Source organism: Fringilla coelebs (genome assembly GCF_963513975.1).
Source record: "Fringilla coelebs genome assembly, chromosome: 12".
Classification (NCBI taxonomy): Eukaryota; Metazoa; Chordata; class Aves; order Passeriformes; family Fringillidae; genus Fringilla; species Fringilla coelebs.
Window position 1 is genome coordinate 22,057,283 of NC_140038.1, and position 23,386 is coordinate 22,080,668.

The following is a 23,386-nucleotide window of genomic DNA, read 5'->3' on the forward strand; positions in this document are numbered from 1 at the left end:
CCCAGCGCCGGGCCCGGAGCCGCCGCCGCCGCCCCGTGGAGCCGCCGGTGAGTCCTCACCGGACCCCCCCGCGCCCCTAAAGCCCACCCGCACCCCCCCGCTTCCCGGGGGGGTACGGCAGCGGGGACACCGCGATGTCGCCGCCTTCCTGCCCCGCGCCACCGAGACGGGAGCGATGGCGGCGGGAGGGACCGGGAGGAGCGGGGCGGACGGGGGGTCCCGGTCCGCGCCCGGGGCCGCCCCTCCCCGGGAACCCCCCCGGAACTTTCCCCGCGGCCGCGCTCAAACTTTCTCGGCCGGGAAAGTTGCGGGAGGGCGCGGGGCGGGGGCCGTGACCTGTTGCGGGCGGGGGGAGCACAGGGAGGGACCCGCGGCGGGGAGGGATGCTCGGGGCCGGGCTCGGGCCGCCGCACCGCCGCTCCGCTCCCCGGGCCTGCCCCAAGTGCCCGCAGTTTCCCGGTGTTTGCGAGCGGCCACCGGGAGGGGTCCCGGGTGGGCCCGCCCCGTTCGCGGCGGCAAAGTGCTCCGGGGAGTGGGGGAGACTCTGCGGGCCGGTCCCGCTCCAGGCGGGTCCCGCTCCGCCTTCAGCCCCGGAACACCCCGGGATGTCCCCATGTGGGACCTCCCGGTGCTCCGGGGGGGCTCCGTGGGGACTGGGGGGCCTTTGAGTTCTGCGCCCCAGCAAGGGACCAAGTGGAGCCATGTGGAAGCCCTCTGGAGCTCTGGTCATAACAGGGTGTAATGGATAAATTAGTTATAATGAATTAATTAGTCAGGCACTTGGATTTTTCTTGCGAACAGCTGTGTAGGAAGAGAAGGGTGACCAGGGCGAACAGGGGCGTCCCGGAGCCTGACCCCACCCCGGGTCCAAAGCCTGCCGCTCCATCCGCCTCCCTCCCATCCCACACCCTGCTCCTGCCCCACAGCACGGTCCTGTGTCCCGTGCCCCTCGCTGTTCCCCACACCCTGCTCCAGGCTCGGGCACTCCTCCAGCCCAGGTCTGAGCTGGTGCCCCAGCCGTGGATCCAAGCGTTCCCCCAGGGCACAGCGGGCTGCTGTGGTGCTCAGGCTGGCCAGGGGTTAGACAAACACATCCTGGGCTGGAGGCAGGCTCCAGGCGTGGCTCTCACGGGACCCCAAGAGGTCCCAGGGGGGCCAGGCCCTGGCTGGCCGTGGGGAGCAGCACTGGGGCAGCCTGGCCGGTGTGGCCGTGCCCTGCTGCCACCCTGGGTGACAATGTCCTCCCTGTAGGAGCTGCCTGGAACAGGCACGTCCCCTCGCCCGGGCCCAGCTCCTCTCCTGCGAGCAGCCCTGCAGCAGTGCCCTCTCTGTGGGTCACACTGTGTCCCTCCAAAAGGGGAAACAGGAGCTGCAGCTCTGCTGCACCCCAGGACACCCCCAAACCCGGGGGTGACTCGCAGGGTCAGACTGGGGTCCCTGCAGCAGCAGCAGTGGAGCATCTCAGGTGGTGTGGGTCACGGCTCATCATGTTGGCATTTTGGGCTTGGTTTAATCCCTGAGAAAGTGTTTGTTTTGGGCAGTTTTACTGGGCCATTTTAATTTATCAGCTTGTTTGGGAATCACGGTGTGGAGAGGGAGGAGCACAGGCCCTGTCTGGCTCTGCTCTCCGGCTGGGAGTACTGAGGAATCTCCAAGGCAGTGTGTTTGTACTGCCAGGAACATGCCAGCATCACAGCCCATGAGAGAGAGGCTGCCTGCACTCCTTTATTTCCCAGTTATTCCTGGTGGAGACCTCAGCTCCAGCTCAGCCCAGTCTCTGGGCATGTCCCTGGGGGCTGCCAGGCCAGAGCCAGTGTGGGGACGAGGGGTAGCCTTGTGTCAAGGGGGCTTCCTGCTGCGTTTGTTGCCCTCTGCCCCCGCTCCCAGATTTGTTTTCCCAAGCCCCATCACGTCCCTGACTCACAGAGTGCACCTGCCTGGGCTCAGGTGCCATCTCCTGGAATGCCCCAGGTACCTGTTCAGGTGTGCCACGGTGGGGCTGGAGGAATGCTGCAGGATGGCTGGGATGGGATGTGCCAGCAGTGCCCAGCGGTGCCCAGCAGTGCCCAGCGGTGCCCAGCAGTGCCCAGCAGTGCCCAGCAGTGCCCAGCGGTGCCCAGGCCCATCCCGTGTGCTGCTGTGGCTGGAGTCCTCAGGGGGAGTCGTGCCCTTCCCAAAGGGCTTGGCCTAGGGAACAGTGATCAGTGTTCTCCCTTTGTTCCTCTGTCCCACATTTCTCCTCAGCCCTCTGCACACCCTCCTCTCCTTCTCCCTCACCCTGGCTGCAGGTCACGGTGGGGTTGGTGTGGAAGACCTGGCTCAGCCCGTGCTCAGCATGGCTTTCCCTCAGTCCCGGTTTCTGCCCAAGGCACAGTGAAATGTGCATGTCAGAGGGGAAGGAGGTGCTCCTGCTGAGCTGTGGAGGAAGGCCTGTGTTTGTCTGTGTTTGGACACAGGGAGGCTGCTCTGCTCGCCTGGCTGCAACTTCAACAGAGGGCTCTCCCCCCGAAGGGAGCAAGCAATGATGAACTTTCTTTCCCAAACTTTAAATGAAAGGGTAGAAACACGTTTTGACTTTTCCTGGCCTTTCCTTGCAGCCGTCCATCTGTTGTTTGAGTGACAGTCGAGTATTTCTAGTGCAAATTAACAGGAACAATATGTCAGCACCTGTGGGCGGCTCTGCAGTGTCCTGTGCTGTCACCTCCTGGTCCTCAGAGTGTTTGGACAATGTTCCCTGCAAAGTGTCGCAGTTTTTAGTTAAAGTGACCAGTGTCTGCGAGCTCTGTTGTGCAAAGACAAACTTGCAGAAAGTTCACGTGAATCTGCTGCAGACTGACTCCAGGGATAACCAGGGACGATGGGGTGCTGGGGAGCCCCTGGTGTGAGGGCAGGGAGGGCTGGTAGGACAGGGTACGTCTTGTGGCCCTGGAGATCCATCACCAGATTGCTCCAAGCCCCATCCGACCGGGCCAACAGGGATGGGGCAGCCACAGCTCCTCTGAGCAACCAGTGACAATTCCCTGCCCTCTGTCAGTCTGATGCCATCCTTCCCGGCATTCCAGGTCCTTGTCCCCGTCCCTCTGCAGCTCTCTTGGAGCCCCTTTAGGCGCTGAAGGAGCCCTGGGGTCATCCTGCAGGCGTCTCCTCTGCAGACCCTGGCGCAGGCAGGCCGTGCGGGGCAGAGCGGGCGGGGGCAGGAGGCAGCAGCACGCAGCCCTGCTCATTGTTTTACTTCCCCTTCTCCTCCCTGGGAGCTGCCTTGTGCCCGGCAGTGCACAGCCCGACGAGCTGTGCCTGGAGCTGCGGAACGGGAATTTCCTGGGCTCTGCAGGTGGGAGCCGCCAGCAGCCAGGCTGGGACCAGGCTGGGACGGTGAGGGGTGGTGAGGGGCTGCTCCACGGAGCCCTTGCTGTCCCTCAGCCCCCTCCCTGGGCACGGCTGGGACCGGCCCCTGGCCCTCAGAGCCACACCAGGCTGGAGCGTGCATCCTGCCCGTGCTGGGGCCACCTGGACAAGGACAGGGCAGGAAGGACGGGCAGAGCTTCCAGAGGAAGAGTGCTCACCACTGCCTCTAAATTTATCTTTCCTGTTTCTCAGCAGCAGCATTGCCTCATGCCCATTCCCTGTGGTGTCAGGCCATTCTTCCCTCTCTGCCTCTCTCCTGGCACCCTGTCCCTCACCGTGTTATCCCAGTTTAACCAGCTCTGTCTCTCCCCTTCTTTTGCTTTCAAGTTTTAATCCTGGTGTGCTCCTGGCTGCTTTCCTCTCTTCTCACCTCCGCTCTGGTCTGTTCCCACACCCACCCTCCCAGGGCCCTCCCCATGTCCCGCAGCACCAGCCCCTGCCCTGGGGGTTAAACTGGGGACTGGGTGGTTGCCAGTTCCTCTGGGCTCAGGACTGCAAGCTGGAGAACAGGTGGGAGGTTTGCCTTTGTCCAACCCATGATGGGCTGCTCTGAAGGGAGAGCTTCTCCTTGGAACCATGGAACCATTTTGGTTTGACAGGACCTTTGAGATCACAGAAGCCTCAGGGCAGCCTGGCTTGCTCATCCCAACCTCCCCAAGAGATGCTGCGCATGACCAGGCAGATCAGGGACACCCTGGACTGGCTGGGTGGATCAGGGATGCCCGGGACCAGCCTGGCTGGTGGCTGCTGTTGGGAAGAATTGTTTTTGTGGTGAGGATGGATGTTCCAGGGAGCTGCTTCCCTTCCCAGTCAGTCCAGGGATTGTGAGGGTCTCCTTCCTCACAAAGGACTGTCTGCTCTGACTCCTGACCCCTCTGCCACCCGAAATGTAGGCATCTGAAACTCCCAACCCAAACACCTCCCTGCTGCATGGCAGTCAATTCTTTGTGAGTTCATTGAGCGTCGCCCTTGCCCGGCACAGACTGCCCTGCCCTGCTGGCTCTGCCCTGGGCTTTGCTGCAGAGCCATCAGTCTGTCCTTGCTGTGGCCATTCTGTGCTTGCTGTGCACAAAGCCACCAGCCCTGCAAGTGTTCAAAGGCTCTGTGGATGTGGCACCTGGGGACATGTTTTAGTGGTGGCCTTGGCAGTGCTGGGGAGCGGCTGGACTCTGCTCTCAGAGGGTTTTTCAGCCCTGGGCTCACATGTGCCTGTGGCTGAGGGGGCACCAGCTCACTGGGAGCTCATGGCCCTCAGAGGAGCTCTGAGCTGGGGCCAGGAGTGCCCTCTGCTTTCCCAGAGGCAGAACCGTGGGCAGAGCTGGACGAGTGCCCCCATCAGAGCTCTGAGTCTCTGCTGGGTCCCTTCCATCCACCCCTGCCTGCCCTGGCCACCCTGCAGGCCCCAGCAGAGCCCCCCTGGGCATCCCCTGCTGAGAGCTGGCCCAGGTCTGTGGGGGCTCCAGTGGTCGGCTTTGGCTTTGTGATTATCAACCAGGGACACACAGAAGGAAATTATTTCAACAGCTGGGTATTGTGTGTGTTTATGGGACTTTCTGGCCGTGGGAAGGAAGGGCTGTGTAGATTGGGATGAGAATGGGGAGGGCAGGTGGTACAGACCCCAGGGCAAGCCAGAGCTGCCAGAAGCAAGGCAGAGACAGCCTAGCCTCACTGAGACCTTGGGAGATATTAATTGTGATGAGTAAATGGTGCAGATACCCCCACCCTCCCGCTCAGGAGCAGGGTTTGCCCACTGCATCTCCCTGCATCACGCAGCCAGCCCTGTCCGAGCCCTGCGTGCCAGGCAGGTGACCCATCCCCCAGTGCCCCAGCAGCTCCCAGGCCAGGCTCATCCAGCACTGGCTCTGTTTTCAGGAACGGGACAGCCCCGAGCTGTGGGGCCCTGGGCAGTGCTCCCAGGGGTGTCAGGTTCTGTCCGTGTCCCCTGCCCAGCCACTGACGCTCTGGACAGCAGTGCCAGACCCCGTTCTTCCAGCTCCTTTGCAAAAGATAAATATGTGTATTTTTGTGTAAAATCCCGGCCTGTGCCCGGAGTCAGGAGCACTGCAGGAGCTTTCACAGCATGCTGACACACAAAAGCACACGGGCAGTAAGTGGGAATTGCATTTCAGCCTGGGCCTGTGACCAGCAGCCGAGTCCTGTGCTGCTGTGGATCTCCAAGGTGCTGGCCATACAGACAGGCCGTGCTGTGGGGGCAGCTGGCTTTGGGCCATAAGGGGATATGTGTCCTGCACACCTGGCTTGGGTCAGCCCTGGGCTGGGCATTCATGACCTGCCACCAGCAGGGAGCTTTGTCCGGTGCCTCCTGCTCCATCTGTCCAACCCAGCCTCCCAAACTCATCCCTGACCTGCTCAGCTGTGCAGAAAAGGATCGGAAACGTTTCCCACCTTGGGGATCTGAAAGTAGAAGTGGTATTGGCAGCTGTGCAGCTGGGTTTGTTCCTGTAATGGTGGGACACGTCAGAGAGCCTTGTTGTTGGAAAACTGGGAGTGGGGCACTCCCAGGTGGCCAGTCCAGAGCCTGGTGTGGGTGGAAGGGGGCTCAGTGCTCCCCAGTTCCTGCCCGTCCCTGCTCCTGCCATGGTGGGAAGCTCTGGTTCCCTCCCCTGCGTTCACCTGGGCTCCGTGGGAGGTGGCACTCACCGTGTTTGGGACTGGGCTGTGTGGGCTGAGCCCCACAGCTGGTGCCCTGTGCCAGAGGTGGTTCCTGAGCCGCAGAGCCGGAGGTCGGTGTCCCCCGTGCGGGTTAAGCTGTGCCTCTCTCACGGGGACCTTCCCCACCACCGAGGCACACCACAGTGCTGGTGCTGTGCTCAGGCGTGTCCCGCGGGCTGTGGCACACAGGGGCAGTTTCTCCAAGGCAGAACAGGCTCAGAATGTGGAGCGGGGGCACAGACACAGCATGAAGTGTCCCCTGCCCTGCCGCCCCTCGCCTTCCCCAGCGCAGCCCTCCGGCAGACGCACGCGTGGAAGATTACCCGCTTGAGTATTAATTATCATGCTCAAATTAGCGCCCCTCAGCTATGACTAACTCATTGCCCAGCCCTGCAGTGGCTCTGGCCTGAAGTCCCAGCAGTTTATGATGAACCCCAGGCCTGGGGATGCTGAGCAGGAGCTGTGTCCAGCAGGAGTGATGCCACATGGGCTCAGGACGACCCTCTCACCCTCAGCCCCGGGCTGCTTTGGGGTCAGATGGCATCACACCTGGGTCTCTACAGGACACCAGGGTGCCTGTTGCCTCTGTCCCAGAGGACCTGCTGTCCTGGAGGGCTCCATCTCCCTGGGGTGTCACCTCCCTTTGTCCCACATCCCAGCACTGCTCTCCCCCTGCACCTTGGTTCCTTTTGGGCTGTTTGGGCACTTTGGTCCATCTCCACACACGAGGAGATGTGTTAAGCCCTGTTAACCCCTGCCACTGCTGAAGATGCCAAAGGAACAGGGGCAGTGCTGGGACTCACAGACCCGGGTTGGGCCCTGTTGGGTCTTTCCAGGCAAGGCTGGGTGCTGGCAGGTTTGGGACTTGCAGGGCAGAAGGGGCTGCACCCACGCTTTGCCCTCTGCTCCTGGCAGGACCCAGCACAGCATCGGGCCCCTGGGTTTGCCTCTGCCACAACCATCCCTGATCTTTCCCTGCAAGGTTTTGGGGGCTGACCTGAATTCACACTTGTTCCTGCAGGTTGGTTTGCTTGGGGTGTTTGCTCCTTCGTTTCCCAGAGGAGCAGTGAGGTGGTGAAGGTAGTCCCGTTGCTGGGTCCCTTTTCCTTTCTGTCCCCATCTGCGTGTGTGAGTGCTGGGAACGGGTTTGTCAGCGCCTCGGCGCCTTTCAGGGTCTCCGCAAAGAGCAGATTTATTTTCTGCTATGCTGAGAATTAGCTCCCCTTTCTTCCTCTTCCCTCTGCCCCCGCTGGAAAGAGAGAGAATGCAGGGAAGAAGAAAGGATTTCCATCGCGGCGGTGATTGGCACAGCCCTGAATGAGAGGTCATTCCAGCCGGCTCTTTCTTTTCAGGGCCCTTTTTTCCTGCTCCCTGTATTCAGGCTGGCAGCATTCTTTCTTTTCAAAGCTCCTCTGTCTGTCTCTCTCTTCCCCCTCCTTTATTTTTCATCCCTTTTCTTTACTTTTGCTGTCTTTTCATTCTGTTTTTCTCCACCCCCTTGGGGCTCCATTTTTTTCTTTCCCTTTTCCTCTATTCAGTTCCTTTTTTTCTTCTTGCATCTCCTTTGAATGGCTCGGCTATTTTCGGAGAGGAAAGGGACTGTGCCGGGGAGAAGCCGTTACAGCAAGGAGGAACTTGAAAGTCTTTTCTTTCCCTGTTTATTTCATTTAAAAGCAAAAATTGTTTTCCAAGGCAAAGCGAGGGTTCTGTGTGGAGCCTTTGAAGGCAGGCTGGGACAGCAGCAGGGCTGGGGGCCCTCCCTGCTCCTGGAGAACCCCTTTTACTGCTGGTCCCAAAGCCCTGGAGCACCAGGGCTCCGTGCTGCCGTGCCTGGGGGTGCTGCCAGAGGGGGTCCAGGCAGCAGCAGCCCCTCTCCTTCAGCTCTCCCCACACCAGTTACCTGATTCAAAGGCTCTTCCTGCCCCTGGGCTCAGAGCAGCACCTCATTCGTAGGGATGAGGTGACCGTAATCCCCAAAGGCAGGTGCTGGAGCTCTCTGCTGCAGCCCATACCTGCATGCAGGGGGAATGGAGGGAGTGTTTGTTCCAAAGGGGAGTGGGGGCCTCGCGCAGGGAGCCCGTGAGGACACGTGGGATGTGCCAGCTGTGCAGGTGCCAGCTGTGCAGGTGCCAGGTGTGCAGCGCCCCTCGGTCGTGGTCAGTCACTGTGCTCAGACCAGAGGTTCACAAGGTGCCAGGCTCCCCAGAGGAGTGACAGGAGGGGTCCCACACCCCTCCCCAGGGCCCGGGGGTCCCGTGGCTCTGAGGAAAGCCCTCGCTCGGCAGGTGAGGCTGGGCCCATCTCTGCTCCAGGTGCCACCAGAGCTCGGCTGGCTGTCCCCACTGCCCTGCTGCCCTGGTGCCGTGCTCCAGGAGGGCTGTGAGGGCAGAAGGACTGGAAGAGCAGGCCTGAAGCATGATCAATATGCTCAGCAAATGGAGGCAGGAGGTGTTGAGCACTGTGGCACAGCAGCAGGAGCTCCTTGGGAAGGCAGGTGGGGCCAAGAAGAATGCCCTTCCCAAATGGGATCGCCTGTCCAGTCTGTTCTGGGCAGAGGGGCTGCAGGTCAGGGCTGTCGGGCCCTGGAGGAGGGTGGCAGGGCGCTGTCACCCCACTGTCCTTGGCCAAGAGGCACTCGGGGTGTGGGCAGGGGCGCCGTGCCCGGCGGGGCTGCGGAGGGCGGAGCGGGGCCGGGGCCCGCGGTTAATTAAACAGATCATTCCTTTAAAGTGAGATTCAAATAATTGTAACCCTGAGATAGAGAAGGCATTGGAGGAGATGAAATGGGAGAGAGAGAGAAAGGAAGCAAAGGACAGAGGTTCAGAATGGAGAGGGAGATTAGGAGAGAGATGAAAGAGAGAGGAGAAAGATAAGAGGGAGAGAGGGGACAGATCTCGGCGCGAGATGGGCGTTGCCAGGGAAACGGGAAGAATGAGGGAGCAACTGGAGGGATGGAGGAGCAGAGGATACTGGGGGTGGGGAGCGAGGGATGCAGGAGCAGAGGGATGCAGGAGCAGAGGGATGCAGGAGCAGAGGGATGCAGGAGCAGAGGGATGGAGGAGCAGAGGGATAAAGCCCCAGTGTCAGAAGGAGGAAGAAGGGGATTTCCAGCAGAACGGGAAGCAGGAGTGGCATGTCACAGCTCAGCACGGGTTCCTGTGTGCTGGGAAGAGCGTTTGGGACGGCAGCTCTGTCCCTCTGCAGTGAGCAGCTGCAGCCCTTGCTGCTGTCCTTAACCCAACCCACTCACTGCAGGGGCCAGGGCTGGGTCCCAGATCCTTGGGCAGGTAATGGAGGAACCAGGCAGCTCTGTGCTCATCACACTCTTGTTCTGCAGCACTGGTAACCTCTGGTTATTTGAAACCATTCCCTTTTCCCTCCCAGTCAGAGTTTGCCAATTACCATACATTTTCAAAGGGCCAAATATTTACCTCTGATTGACGGACACGGTGATCAGAGTGAGAATATCCCAGTTCTGTGGAACATTTACTAAAAACATTATCAACATCCCTCTGCAAACCCCAGGTTGTGTCCTTTGTTTTGTGAAGCCAAAGCCCCCAAAGACTGCTCTGCCTGCACCCAGAAGCACTTCAGTGACACTGTGATGTTACTGGCTGGAGATTGTTCTCTGAGCCACTGACAGTGGAGGTTTCTTTTTTCTGGAGAAGTTTTTCTTAAAACAAAAGTTTTCCTTTGAAAATGTAGTTTGACAGTATCTGGTGTGGAGACAGTGGCTGAATTTAAACAGGTATTTGTTTTCTGTGGCTCCTGCCCGTTTCTCAGAGCTTTGGCTCATTTTCACGGCAGTTCCTCTGTATCAGGGTCAGTTCTGGGGCAAGAAGTGCCAGTTTCAGTTCTGCCACGGTGTGTGGAGCCACTCTGTGGGTCAGCCCCTGGCACACACCACCAACACAGAGCCAGGGCCAGCACTGCAGCCAAGGTGACCCCCAAATCCTTGGGCTGGGGCAGGACAGACATGCTGGGTCAGGTTTAAGAATAATTTTAGTTGTGATTTTCAGGAAAACAACATTTTTCTTTTTGGAATTGTGGGGGGTTGAGCAGCTTTATGTGAAATCTGCAGGCAAGATGAAAGCCTGTTTTCCCCTTTATTAAATTTAAATGAAGGCTCCTTTTGAGAAAGAAAGGAAAATAAAATCAAAGGTTTTCTCACAAATATCAGATCCATTATCAGCCATTTTCTGGTAAAAAGTCTTGAACAGGTTTACTCCCCCCTTCCCCAGTGAGAACCCCGAATGCCCAGGGTCTCACTTTGTCCTGGGAGCTTTTTCCCCAAGGTCTGCCCCACGCCTTCTGTCCCCAGGGAGGCTCCCAGGCAGTGGGGGCAGAGGGGCTGCAGGGGGGTCCTGCAGTGGGGGTCCTGCACAGGGGCTAGCCAGGAGCAAGCCCTGAATGTCCTCTTTGCCGTGGCACCGGGCTGGTCAGGCGGCCTGGGAACCTGCCCGGGGTCAGGTGACAATCGGCTGCAGGTGCCAGCTCCGGGCTCTGGGCTCTGTCACTGCCCAGGGGCTGCCCTTCCCCTGCCAGCTGGGTGGGACAGAGCCCTGGCAGCAGCGTGGGCTCCTGCTGCTCCTTGGGAGGGCTCAGGAGTCAATCCATCCCCACACCTTTGGATTTGGGTACCTGGGTACCTGCCCTGCAGGAATGGTGGGTGAGGGTTGGTGAATGCTGCTGCCTCTGGGCTGCTGAGGGGAGCTGGGAGTGGAGCCAGCTGGCAAACAAGGGTCACTAATTGGTCACTCATTGGTCACTAACACCTCCCTGGAGACTGTTGGGGCAGCTGGGACCGTGCTCCCTGCCAGTGCTGCTCCTGGGGGCCGTGGCTTGGATGGCTCTGGAGGTGTGGGTGCTCCTTTAGCTCAGACCCTTTCGGGTCTCAGGTGTTACAGGCAAACCCGGGGGTGCAAAGGTGAGGCTTCTGTGGACCAGATGAAATGTTTCCATGCTGCTCAGCTGAGGATTTACTGGGCTCTTATCTCAGCCCCCCTGGCTGAGGGGCTGGGTGGGGTGGCACAAGGATTGGCCAGATGGGTGAAACTGAGAGAGGCAAAACAGCAAAGGGAAGGGAAACGTGTCCACAGACATAGCATTTAGCCTTGTGGCTGGAAAATCTGAATCCAGCAAGGAATGTGCTGGGAGTGGAGAACCTGTTGTGCAGATGCTGCTGCCACAGGGACCCAGAGAGAAAGAAGTGAGTATCTGGGGAGCTAATCATGGAGCAAGAGAGGAAAATAAAAGTAAAATAGCACAAAGAAGTGAAAGTCATGGAAAAAAACCTACTGTAAGTGACCAGGTGGTGAGTGAGGAGCTGGTGGAGGCTCTGAGGGGAGCGGCCAGGGCAAGGGAGGGCAGAGTCTGCAGGATGTGCCAGGGCAGAGCCTGGGTCTTCCCAGATGTGTTGGGAAACATGGGAGGAGAGATTGCGCCAAAACTAAACCTTGGAGTGGGAGGAGAAATGAAGAAAGAGCCCCGAATTTCACAACCCCAGGGATCAGGGACAGCAGGCACCGCTGCTGCCCCAGGTACATCTGTCCATCTGTCCTGCGGGGCTGGCGAGGGGAGGTGGGTGAGTGGGCTGGGGCTCGGCGCTGCCCTGGCACAGGGGACACCGCAGGCGTGCCTGTGTCACCGCGCAGATGGGACAAGGCTGGCAGGAGAGGGGACACGAGCCCGAGGGAGCCGAGCCTGGCCCGGAGGGCCGCCCTTGAGAGCTGCAGGCTCTTGAGGCTGGAGGAGGGTTTGGTTCCCAGCGGCAGCACGGAGGGGGTGACAGGCTGCGGTGCAGGGTCCGGGCAGGGCAGGAGGAGGAGCTGGAGGAGGTGCTGGTGTCCCTGCTGGGGACAGGAGCCCGTGAGCGCTCGGGGCTCGGCGTGCCCGGTGCGGGCACGGTGCGGCTCGGTATGGGCCCGGGGCCGTGCCCGGTGTGCCGCCGCGGCGGGGCCGGCAGCGCTGCGGGGAGCGGCCCGGGGCAGCCGGAATCCGTGACCCCAGCTCACTTGCCGGAGCGTTGGGAAATGGTGTTTCCAGCTGCCGTGGCAAGTCCCGGGGCGCGGACAGGGAAGTGAGAGCGGGAAGTGCGGCAGTGCCTGTGCCCTGTTCCTGCTCCCCGGTGCTGTTTGTGCAGCTGCGGCTCCGGGCGAAGCTCCTGCAGCGTGTGCCGGGCGCGATGGAGACAAGTGCGGAGAGGTTTGTGCGCCACAGGCTTCGGCTTTCCTGCCGAGAGGGGAGCTCGGCCCCTTTCCCGGTGCCCAGAGCAGGAATCCACGCTTACTTTCCCCTAAAAGCCTCTGTTTTGGGGTGGCTGTGAGATTCCGTGGTAGTGGTCTGGGGAACATGTGGGTGCGTTGTTCTCGTCTCGTTGGGTTTGTTTTGGGGGGCAGAGACCCAGCGCCTTGCTGGGGGACCACTGCCCCCTCTGCCCTGCTGGGCTCGCGGGGAGAGCAGCTGGGTCCCCTGTCCGGGTCCCCTCTCCCGTGCCCCCTCTCCCGTGTCCCCTCTCCTCTGCCTGCGAGGGGCAGCTCGGGGGCCCCGCGGGAAGGGGGTCGCAGCTGGTGGGGTACGGCCCCGGGGCTGCTCCGTGCACGCCAGCTGCCGCCTCCCTGACTGATCCCTCTTCTTCCTCCCAGCCCTCCTCCTCTTCCCGCCACCGCCCTCCCCCACTCCTTGCTTTGTTTCGCTGCCTCCGCACTAGTCCTCCCCTCATCCCCTTCCTTCTCCTCCTTTTCCCACCCCCATCCTCTTCCTCTCCATCCCCCCCTGCCGCCGCCCCTCCCGTCCGCTCTGTCCCTGCCGGCGCTGTCCCTGCCCGCAGGGGAAGGGGTGTCCGGGCAGACGGGGTGCCTGGCTGAGACCTTCCCCCGGCAGATCTAGCCTGGGCAGCGTCCCCTCACCGGCTCCCTCTGACCCGGGGCCGAGAGCCACCAGTGCTGTGGCCAGTGCCAGCCCTGTGGTGGCCCAGAAAATGGGAGGGAGCTGAGGAGGGACCCGGTACCCCAGATGTCTGGGGGCAGCCGAGCCCCTGTGGTTGGTGTTGCTCCCCTTCTCTGTCTTTTCTCACACTGGTTTTGACCTTCCTCATCCCCTTCCCCATCCCTGCCATGTGCTGTGCCTGGTGTTTGGGGGTGCAGGGCAGTGGCATGAGGGGACACTTCTGGGGTGGGCAGGAGCAGGCACTCGCTGCCTGCAGCATGGAGAGAGAGGCCGATGTCCCCGGCCATGCTCAGTGTCCCTCTAGCTGACCTGGCTGCAGGGATGATGCCCAGCACTGTGGGGTTTCCCTTCTCCAAAGTGGAGGTTCATCCCACAATTTCCTCCTGCTCTGGGGTTCTCCTGGGACCATGACAGGATCTGGCTCAGAATTTATCCCTGTTTTACCTCCCCCGCAAGATTTCTTTGTTGTAGCTGCAGGAATAATTGTATTTAGGAGAACACTCCTTCAGCAGGAGGAAGTGGCAGCTCCCAGCTTGTCCTGGCTGTCCCTGCTGGGGGAGGGTGCTGTGGTGGCACTGGGAGCCCCAGGGCAAGTGTGCCAGCCACCAGGGCTGAGCCAGCACAGCTCTGCCTGTGCCAGCCCCACTGCAGGCTGGTGGGTCTGGGCTGTTGCTGCTCCTGAGGAGCTCAGAGCCACACTCAGCTGTGACCAGTTCCCAAACTCTTGGGTTCCCTGGAGTCGCTCTAGGAGCCTGAGGGCATGCAAGCAGCCAAACTAATAGCCCATCAGGGAGGCTGAGGTCGGGCACGGATCCCAGCTTCCCTCCTCACCCCAACCCTACAGTGGAAACCCCTGGGGCCGCTGTGTCCCCACATGCTGGGGCGTGTGGTGCTGGGGACCCAGCTGGCATCACCGCTGCGAGGCTGGGGTTCCCTGAGGGGGGCAGTGAGGGCTGGGGAGCCCCTGCGGCACAGTGTCTGTGCCGGTGGGGTGCCAGGGGCTCAGGGCCGTGTCTCCCCCTCCTCAGCCATGACAGCGTAGGCCGGCGGCGAGAGATGGATCGGTTCAGCGAGTGCGGGACGCAGACGGACGCCGTGGTGGTGCTGTCCCTGGCACAGGCTGCTGTCCTGGGCCTGGTGTCCGATAATGAGCTACTCGGGGCCACCGTCACCCCCACTGGATTCTTCCCGGGGCTGGCCGGGGAGCAGCTGGACAATGCCGCCATGGAGCCGGGGGAGCCTGAGGGTGAGGAGCAGGCACCTGGGGAGGGGCAGGACGAGGACACCCTGGAAGCAGACTCCTCCCTGGAGAAGCATGCCCGGAGGAGGAAGAGGCCGCCTGTGAGGCTGATGCCCAAGGTCAAGAGTGAGAAGGCAGAGGTGGAGGCTGAGCCACCGTACAACGCGTCGGTCCCCGGGGATGAGGAGGGCGAGGGGCAGCACGGCCACGTGCCACAGCCCCCGGAGCCCAGCCAGGAGCCGGCGGTGCAGAGCGGTGCCATGAAGATGATCGACCTGGGCACCTTCAGCAGGAAGCCCCGACGGCTGCGCCACCTGCGCAGGCATCGGGAGCTGGAGGGCAGCGAGCGCCCCAGGCGCAGGGGCAGCGACCTGGCCAGCGCCGCCGGGGGGGCCCCACAAACCGCGGGCGCCTTCGAGGTGGGGGCCCCGTCACCCGGGGAGGCCGAGGCTCCTGCGCCGGCATCCCCCGAGCAGGTGAAGAGCGAGCAGGGCTGTGTCTGGCAGGAGCCGGGGGAGCTGGAGGCGGCCGGCGGCACCAGCGAGCACAGCAGGAAGGCGCAGCTGGACCGGCTGGACATCAACGTGCAGATCGATGACTCCTACCTGGTGGAGGCGGGGGACCGCCAGAAGCGCTGGCAGTGCCGCATGTGCGAGAAGTCCTACACCTCCAAGTACAACCTGGTGACCCACATCCTGGGCCACAATGGCATCAAGCCCCACTCCTGCCCGCACTGCAACAAGCTGTTCAAGCAGCCCAGCCACCTGCAGACCCACCTGCTGACCCACCAGGGCACGCGGCCCCACAAGTGCGGGGTGTGCAGCAAAGCCTTCACTCAGACCAGCCACCTGAAGCGGCACATGCTGCTGCACACCGACATCAAGCCCTACAGCTGCCGCTTCTGCGGCCGCGGCTTCGCCTACCCCAGCGAGCTGAAGGCGCACGAGGTGAAGCACGAGAGCGGGCGCTGCCACGTGTGCGTGGAGTGCGGGCTGGACTTCTCCACGCTCACCCAGCTGAAGCGGCACCTGGCCACGCACCAGGGCCCCACGCTCTACCAGTGCCTGGAGTGCAGCAAGTCCTTCCACTACCGCAGCCAGCTGCAGAACCACATGCTGAAGCACCAGAACGTCCGGCCCTTTGTCTGCACCGAGTGTGGCATGGAGTTCAGCCAGATCCACCACCTCAAGCAGCACTCGCTCACACACAAGGTAGGGGCTCAGGGTCCTCTGGGGTGCTGCCCTCATCGTGCTGCCCAGAGGAGATGTGCCAGCTCTGGGTGTGGGTGCTGGTGGAGAGGAGTGTCCCAGTTCCCCCAGTCTTGGGGGGAGGTGGGTGGTGCAGGTGGGCAGTAGCACCTGTGGCTGGCATTAGCTGGGGTCACTGACATGCAGTGAGGGGGTCCCTGGGACCCAGCCCCTGCCCTTCTGGGAGTTCCCTTCCTCAGGGAGGGAGTTTCAGACCTGCTGCAGGGTAACCTGGGGGGCCCTGTCCAGGAGCTTTCACAGCCCCTCTGGGCAGTCTGTGTGTGGGTGCTTGCCCTTTTCCTTGGGCTCATCAAGGGGGAGCCATTGGGCTGAGCCCCAGAGCAGAGCTGGCACTCAGCTGCATTTACAGAGTCTGTCCAGCCCCCACCCACAGCCCCTGCACGTTGCTGGGCTTAGGCCGGGCTGGGCTCTCAGGTACACCCCGTGCTGTGCTCAGGAGCCCATCCCTTGCCCGTGGGGTCCCTTCTCCACTCTTGGCACCCAGTGTGCCCCCGGTGCCCGGGGTCTGCCCAAGCTCTCCCCCCGGCAGGGCGTGAAGGAGTTCAAGTGCGAGGTGTGCGGGCGGGAGTTCACCCTGCAGGCCAACATGAAGCGGCACATGCTGATCCACACCAGCGTCCGGCCCTACCAGTGCCACATCTGCTTCAAGACCTTCGTGCAGAAGCAGACGCTCAAGACCCACATGATCGTGCACTCACCAGTGAAGCCCTTCAAGTGCAAGGTACCGGTGGGACTGGGGCTGGCAGAGCTGGGATGTGAGAGCACAGGTCTTGCTGTGCTGTGCCATGCCCACAGCAATCTGGCCAGGCTGAACCCTCGGGCATGGAAGCAGCTTTGTGATGCCTCCCCTGCTCGCTTGGGCATGGAATACGTGCTCCAGGCTGTGATGGGAGCATTGCTGCTGCTGAATGACAACCAGTGCCTCTCTCTGACCAGTGTTGGATGCTCTGGAGCTCCCAGCAGCATCAACACAGCATCCCCACACAGAGCGGGAGGAGGGAGGGAGCCCCATTGTTCTGGGCAGGAGCCAGGAGGGCCTGCAGGAGGGCAGCAGCCCCGTTACTCTTGGTGGGAGCCCCAGGGTAGGCTGGGGGCCAGGTCTGTGCCGCAGAGCCTTGGCCAGCTCGGGTGACTGGGGCTCACTGCCGGCAGGTCTGCGGCAAGTCCTTCAACCGCATGTACAACCTGCTGGGGCACATGCACCTGCACGCCGGCAGCAAGCCCTTCAAGTGCCCCTACTGCTCCAGCAAGTTCAACCTGAAGGGCAACCTCAGCCGGCACATGAAGGTCAAGCACGGGGTGATGGACATCAGCCTGGACAGTCAAGGTGGGTCCGTGGCACGGCACCGTGACTGCCCCGCAGCCCTGGGAGCTGCAGCAGGTTCACGTCTTCTCGCCCAAGGGCTGCCCCACAGGTGGCCCAGATCCAGCAGGGCTGTGGCTCCCAGGGAGGTTTGGGCTCCAAGCCCAGGGAGGGGGGAGCTGCTGGCCCCAGCCCTCCCCACAGGTCCTTCACCACGTGTCCCTGTGCTGACTCGTAGATGCCATGATGGAGCTGGCTGGGGCTGATCACACCGAGCTGGATGGCCAGCAGGAGATGGATGACTTCGAGGAGGAGAACTCTTACGGCTACGGGGCTGTGGGCAACCCCCCAGACGAGCACACGCTGGCCGAGCAGGCCATGAAGGAGATGGCCTACTACAATATGTTGTAGCCCAGGCTGGTGGGGCTGTGGGGGCTTGGTGGGGTTAAGAGGGGCTGCGGCACCCAGCCAGGCCCCCCAGAGCTGGAGGGATGGCTTCCACTGGGTTTGGGGAACACAGGGATGTCCAGAAGACTTTGCTGGACCTGCCTTGGCTCTGCTGCTGCCCCCCTGTCCCTGCCTGCACCCTGCACCTGGTGACTTGAAGCTGCAGGCAGGGAAGGCATGACCCAGCAGATCACTGAATGAGTAAGGATGGAAGGGGCTGCTGGAGCAAGATGATGAGCATCACTAATTATTCTACCTCCTGGGTCCCCCCTCTCTGCACAGGGGTTCCCCTGACGGGCAGAAGCCCCTGCCCGCATGAGGAGGTGGGTTTGCATTTCCCACTCACCCCAGGGTTCTCACTCCCGTGTCAGGCCCTGGGATGCAGAACAGAGTATTTTCGTAGAAGCTCAGGGCGCACTCAGCGCCCACAGCTCCGGGTCTGGAGCTGCAGCCAGCGGTGGAGTTGGGGGAGGCAAACCCAGCCCAGCCCCAGCAAATGATGGTATTTTGAAAGTAATTTATTTTTTTCAGATGTGCCGCGTGGTTGGTTTTATCTTTTCACTGAGTTCAGTTCCCTTCAACCAATGTGCTTTGTAAACCTGTGTAAGCTGTGTGGTCTGTGTGGGGAGAGGGGGTTGTGAGGGGCTGAGGACCAGAGCGCGGTCCTGGGCAGAGGAACTGGCACCCCCTCCTTGCCCCCCAGCTGCTCTGGGCTGGAGGAAAAGGCTCTCACTGGAGCAGCCTGTGAGGTGGGGGTTTGCCCCCTCCATGCCCAGGAATGTGGCAGGGGCAGTGCTGAGTCTGGGACCACTCTTTGGGCTCTTCACTCTCTGCTGCACCCACAGCCTCGCCCCCCAGGAGTACCCCTGTGCTGAGCCCACACACACCCTGCACTGTGCCAGTGGCTGAGCACCACCTGCCCCCTCCCCAAAGCCCTGGAGTGGGTCAGGGTGTGGCTCCACTCAGTCCCCCACAAGGCACTGTCCCTGCTAGCCCTGCCAGCCTTGGGGCAGGATGGAGATGGCCACAGCCCCAACCCTTCCTCAGCCTGGCCGGGCTGGGGACCCCCATATGCTGCCCTCAGGCCAGTGCCAAAATGCTGGAGTGCACGGCCCCCACGGCTGGCGAGGCTGAGCTGAGGGCTCTGGCTACCCCCGTGCCCGCAGTGTAGAGCTGTGCCAGGTGCTGTGCTATGGCTGGGGAGATATTTAATGGCACCAAACGGTTATGGGGTACATGAATCAGGGCAGGACAGACACACCCCCACACGCCCCCCCACCCCACACTCCCCTGCTACAAAGGCTTTAAAAACACTCCTAAGAAAACTTTAGAAAAATTATTAAACTGTTCCTGAGCTGTGCTGGGGAGCTTGGGGGGGCAGGGGGCCCCCCAACCCCATCCATCCCAGAGATGGAGAGGCTGTCTCCTATTTCTTGCCCAGAGCCTTGTCCAGATTGTTCTTGATGGCATCGAGGAAGTCGGTAGTGTTCACAAAGTGCTCATTCAGCTTCACACTGGGGAGACAGACAGGGATTGGTAGGGGTCCTTGCCTGTCTCCTCTCACAGCACCACAGCCCTGGGTCCAGGATGTGGCCCCTGCCCAACCCAATCAGTAGTGAATAGCCATCCTGAGTCCCTGGGAACTGTCCAGAGAGGCCAGCAGCTACCTGTGGCCACCATGCACAGCCAGCTCCTGGTCACTCTCCTACTCTTGAGACTGCTCTGCAGGGCCAGCCCGTCCTTGTGGTCACTATGCTGTTCTTGTGGCCACCCTCCAGGGTCACTCCACCCACATGGTCACCCATGCAGCCACGCTGCCCTAGTGCAGGGGGCTGCCCCCCCTTCTGCCCTGAGAGCCCCCCATACTTGGCAAGGCCATGGATGCAGCCAGCGAGGTCCTTGGTCATGGTCCCGCTCTCCACTGTGTCCACACACACCTTCTCCAGCGTCTGCGCAAACCTGGACACGGGTTTGGGGCACAGTTTGCACAGCTGGTGCCACGGGCCCTGCCAAGACTGCGACCAGAGCAGCTGCTGGCAGGGACCGTCCCCAGGGATCCCACCCCCTGCTCACTTGATGAGCTCAGGGTTGCTGTCCAGCTTGCCGCGGTGCTCCAGGCCACGTGTCCAGGCGAAGATGCTGGCAATGGGGTTGGTGCTGGTGGGTCGGCCCTGTGCGGAAAGAGTGGTCAGCTGTCTGGTGTGGGTACCACGCCGTGGGCAGCCTGGCACAGGCAGCTCACAGCCCACCTTCTGGTGCTCCCGGTAGTGGCGGGTGACAGTGCCGTGGGCAGCCTCGGCCTCAATGGTCTTCCCATCCGGACACACCAGGACAGAGGTCATCAACCCCAGGGAGCCAAACCCTGTGGTGGGAGAGGGGTCAGGACAGCTCCCGGGGTGATGATGCAGAGTCCACCACACCCTACCCTGCTCCACCTTGGGCCAGGATGTCTGACTGCACATCCCCGTCGTAGTTCTTGCAGGCCCAGACAAAGCCGCCGGAGGATTTCAGCATCTGGGCAACCATGTCGTCGATGAGCCGGTGCTCGTACCAGATCTTCAGCTTGTCAAACTCTGTCTTGTAGTGCCTGGGAGCCAGGGCCAGGGTCAGCCATGCTCACCCCACGTGGGTCTCACTGCCAGCGCCCCCAGGTCAGCCCAGACTCCCCCCCTCCCAGGTCCATACTTATCAAAGATCTCCTGGAAGATGTCCTTGAAGCGCCCGTCATAGGCCTTGAGGATGGTGTTCTTAGTGCTCAGGTAGAGCGGCCACTTCTTCTGGATGGCGTACTGGAAGCAGCTGTGCGCAAAGCCAGAGATGGACTGCAAGGGAAGCACAGAGCCTCGTGGGACCCTGTCCCTCACCTGGCATCCCCCCAGGGTGGCACGGCACGCTGCCCTGAGGGCTCCCTGAGCCCCGGCAGTACCTCATCCGTGTTGTACATGCCCATGCCCACGCCGCCGCCGGGGAAGTTGAACACCTCCCACTCTTTGGAGCCGCTGCCGTCCTTTGGCGTGAAGATCATCTTGAATGTCCCGGACTTGTCCACCACAAAGTCGGTGGCTTTGTACTGTGGGGGCAGGCAGAGCGTTAGGCAGGGGCAGAGGCAGCTGCTGGGCAGCCACAGGCCATGCTCTGGCTCACCTGGTCACCGTGGGCATGGCGGCCAATGGTGATGGGCTTGGTCCAGCCAGGCACCAGACGGGGAATGTTCTTGCAGATGATGGGCTCTCGGAACACCGTCCCCCCCAGGATGTTTCGGATGGTGCCATTGGGGCTCTTCCACATCTTCTTCAGCTTGAACTCTGTGTGGCATGCAGATGGGACCCCTGAACTACCCCCCCAGCCCCCCTGAAGCACATGGCTCCTGCCAGCACCCAGCTCTGCTGTGCCACAGGCTGCTGCCAGACCCTGCTGCAAGGGGAAGGACAGCCAGCATGAGATCATGGCTGGCACAGGGCAGAGGGCAGTGTGTCCCCAGGCCCATGCGGTCCCCACAGCACCCACGAGCCCCCAGGGTGTGGAGAGGGGCACAGCACTGAGTATGGTGTAGCCCCAAGCCACCAGAAACCTGAGCTGGCAGTGGGAAGGCACTGCTGACCCCAGGGGGCATAGAGAGGAGGGTCAGCACCCCACGGAGCTGCCAGCACCCCCCTACTGCAACAGGAGCTCAGCCCCTTGGCCCTGCCCACCTTCCACCCTGGCTTCATCGGGCGTGATGGTGGCACACTTGACAGCCACGCTGTACTTCTGCGTGGCCAGTGCTGAGTCAATGGTGACCTGGTCATCCGTCTTGTCCCGATGCGGCAGCCCCAGGTCGAAGTATTTTAGTTGGACATCCACGTTGGGCAGGATGAGCTGAGGGGCCAGGAGGGTGTCAGAATGGAGGGAACAGTGCGAGGTGCCTGGGGAGCAGCACCACGGCATGGCCAGCGCTGGCACCCATCCTGGCCCAGCCTGGCTGCCTGCCCCAGGTGGTTCCCCATGCCCCAGGTGGTTCTGCCGACCAGGATGATCCCCCCTGCCTTGAACAGGCCTCCCTGTGTGAGACAGCCCCTGCTGCCTGGAACCACCTCACTTAAAGGTCCTTCTGGTAGCTGTGCCCATTTTACAACCTGCTTCCTGCAGACAGAGGGACAGAGGCGGGACGGACAGACAGAGGGCAGCACAGGGATCACTGGTTCCCCGTCCAACCCCCCAGCTCCACGGGGCACACCCCCCCATCACCTTTTCCTTAATGAAGGCCCAGATGATCCGCGTCATCTCATCCCCATCCATCTCCACCACTGGGTTTGCCACCTTGATCCGCTTGTCGGCATCTGGAGAGCAGTGGGGGGGTGTGAGGGGTACACCCCTGGTCCCACAGCTCCACACCCTTGTGTGGGGCCAGGGCATCCTGTGGGGACCTCACAGCTCCATCCAGCCAGGTGTGGGTGCCACCCTGGCTCAGGGACCGGTACACGCAAGCCCCACTGGGGTCTGGGCCCATTACTGGGGTCACCACTGCTGGAGTGGGAGTCAGAGTGCAAAACCCACCACGTGAGGGGGACAGGGACAGGGACACATTCCTCCCAGAGTGGGATCCATGTGCAAGCCAGGCTCCAATGCCTCAGTGAGATCAAGAATGGGATCAGAACCAGGAGCAGGTGACGTTCCCTGGGACCATACAAAGGCATAAACTGAGGTGCAAATCCCTGTGTGGATCCTGGACCAGGACTAAACCCCTCTGGATGCCAAACCTGTCTGTGGGTCAGGGTGTAAAACCCCACGTAATACCCAGAGCAGAGGTGACCCTCCCTGAGTGGGACCTGAGCATTGATAGGCAACAAAACTCTGTGTGGCACCAGGAGCAGGATTTTGCCACCCTCCTGGGGGCAAAATCCCACGTTGATCCGGGACCTTCAGCGACCCCCCGCCCCCGCCACCAGGCTCAGACCAGGTACGAGCTGGAGACAAAACGCCACGTGGAACTGGGACCAAATTCCCCTGGGACCAAAGTCATCTGTGAAACCCTTCGTGGAACCGGGACCAATCCCCCCCGGACCAGACCTAGCTACAAAGCCCGGTGTGGGTCCGCAGAGGCCCGCGGACCGTCGATACGCGCGAGTCCGGATCCCATTTCAGACACCGCCCCCCTAAAGAATCCGAGCCGCCCCGCTGTGGGTCCGGAGCGCTCCCCGCCCGCGGCGGCCCCGGCACGCCGAGGTGTCCCCCCGCGTCCCCAGGGTGTCCCCACTCACAGTGGCGGCGCTGCCCCGCGGCGGCGGCGGGCGGCGGGCAGCGGGGCAGGCGGTGCAGCGCCGGGGCAGCGCGGAGGTAACGGGCGGCCATGGCGTGGGCGGACGCGACGGGGCGGACACCGGGGCGCGGTTCTCTCCGCCCCGGGGCGGGACAGAGCCCCGGCTCCCCTCGTGGGGCCCCGCGAGGCTCCGGAGGGGCCCGCGGGGGGTCCCGCGGTGGGGTCGGGCCTGTGCTGCGTCCGGCCCCAGTGCCGGAGCACGGGGTGGCCGCGGTCCCCAGCGCTCCCCGCTCCCACACAAGGGATGTTGCATCCCTGGGTACGTCGGGGTTACGGATAAGAGGCCAAACCCCTCGTGAAACGGGGACCAAACCCACCCGGGATCAAACCCGTCTGTAAAATGCCATGTGGAATGGGGACCAGGCCCGATTTGGCCCAGGATCAAACCTAGCTGTAAAACCCTGCGTGGGATCTGGACCACCCCCCGTGGAATGTGACTCGGGTGCCAAACCCCACAGGGATCAGGGACCCAACTCCCCCAGGACCTGATCCAGTTGTAAATCCCTTCGTGGAACAGGGAACAAAACCCCCTGGGACCAGACCTAGCTGCAAAACCTTGCCTGGGACCTGAAATTAAACAAAACCTCGGGATCAGACACGGGTTTAAAATCCCTCGTGGAATTGCGAACAGCCCCACCCCACAGGACCAGACCCATCTGCAAAACCCCTCGTGGAACCGGCATCAGACACCCTCAGGATCAAAAACCCAGCTGTAAAAACCCTGCTAGAACTGGGACCAAACCCAGCTGCAAATCCCCGTGTGAAACTGGGGGGGTACGTGGGGCTGGGGGCATGCAGACACA

At 61.8% G+C, this 23,386-nt stretch overlaps 2 protein-coding genes across 2 annotated transcripts; one reads left to right on the plus strand and one right to left on the minus strand.

Annotated features, from left to right (window-relative positions):
• ZNF710 (zinc finger protein 710) lies at positions 1 to 18,476 on the plus strand. Its single transcript, XM_084213449.1, has 5 exons — positions 1 to 47; positions 14,055 to 15,477; positions 16,064 to 16,255; positions 16,687 to 16,861; positions 17,076 to 18,476. The coding sequence occupies exons 2-5, from the start codon at positions 14,083 to 14,085 to the stop codon at positions 17,246 to 17,248; spliced, it is 1,935 nt and encodes a 644-aa protein (XP_084069575.1). The 5' UTR covers positions 1 to 47; positions 14,055 to 14,082; the 3' UTR covers positions 17,249 to 18,476.
• Positions 18,477 to 18,605: 129 nt separating this feature from the next.
• Positions 18,606 to 22,681, minus strand: IDH2 (isocitrate dehydrogenase (NADP(+)) 2). Its single transcript, XM_084213450.1, has 11 exons — positions 22,525 to 22,681; positions 21,512 to 21,603; positions 20,977 to 21,142; positions 20,429 to 20,589; positions 20,211 to 20,354; positions 19,970 to 20,106; positions 19,720 to 19,871; positions 19,534 to 19,646; positions 19,358 to 19,455; positions 19,151 to 19,243; positions 18,606 to 18,798 (listed from the first exon to the last, which is right to left on the minus strand). The coding sequence occupies exons 1-11, from the start codon at positions 22,613 to 22,615 to the stop codon at positions 18,711 to 18,713; spliced, it is 1,335 nt and encodes a 444-aa protein (XP_084069576.1). The 5' UTR covers positions 22,616 to 22,681; the 3' UTR covers positions 18,606 to 18,710.
• Positions 22,682 to 23,386: the final 705 nt, after the last annotated feature.

Bases quoted from the DNA above. Each gene is read 5' to 3' on its own strand.
- IDH2 (XM_084213450.1), bottom strand. From the start codon at position 22,615: ATGGCCGCCCGTTACCTCCGCGCTGCCCCGGCGCTGCACCGCCTGCCC. The intron at 21,143-21,511 runs GTGATGGGGGGG...CTGGCCCCTCAG, and splicing joins GGGCCTTCATTAAGGAAAAG to CTCATCCTGCCCAACGTGGA. The intron at 20,590-20,976 runs GTGGGCAGGGCC...CATGCCACACAG, and splicing joins CGATGAAGCCAGGGTGGAAG to AGTTCAAGCTGAAGAAGATG.
- ZNF710 (XM_084213449.1), top strand. From the start codon at position 14,083: ATGGATCGGTTCAGCGAGTGCGGGACGCAGACGGACGCCGTGGTGGTG. The intron at 15,478-16,063 runs GTAGGGGCTCAG...TCCCCCCGGCAG, and splicing joins AGCACTCGCTCACACACAAG to GGCGTGAAGGAGTTCAAGTG. The intron at 16,862-17,075 runs GTGGGTCCGTGG...GCTGACTCGTAG, and splicing joins CATCAGCCTGGACAGTCAAG to ATGCCATGATGGAGCTGGCT.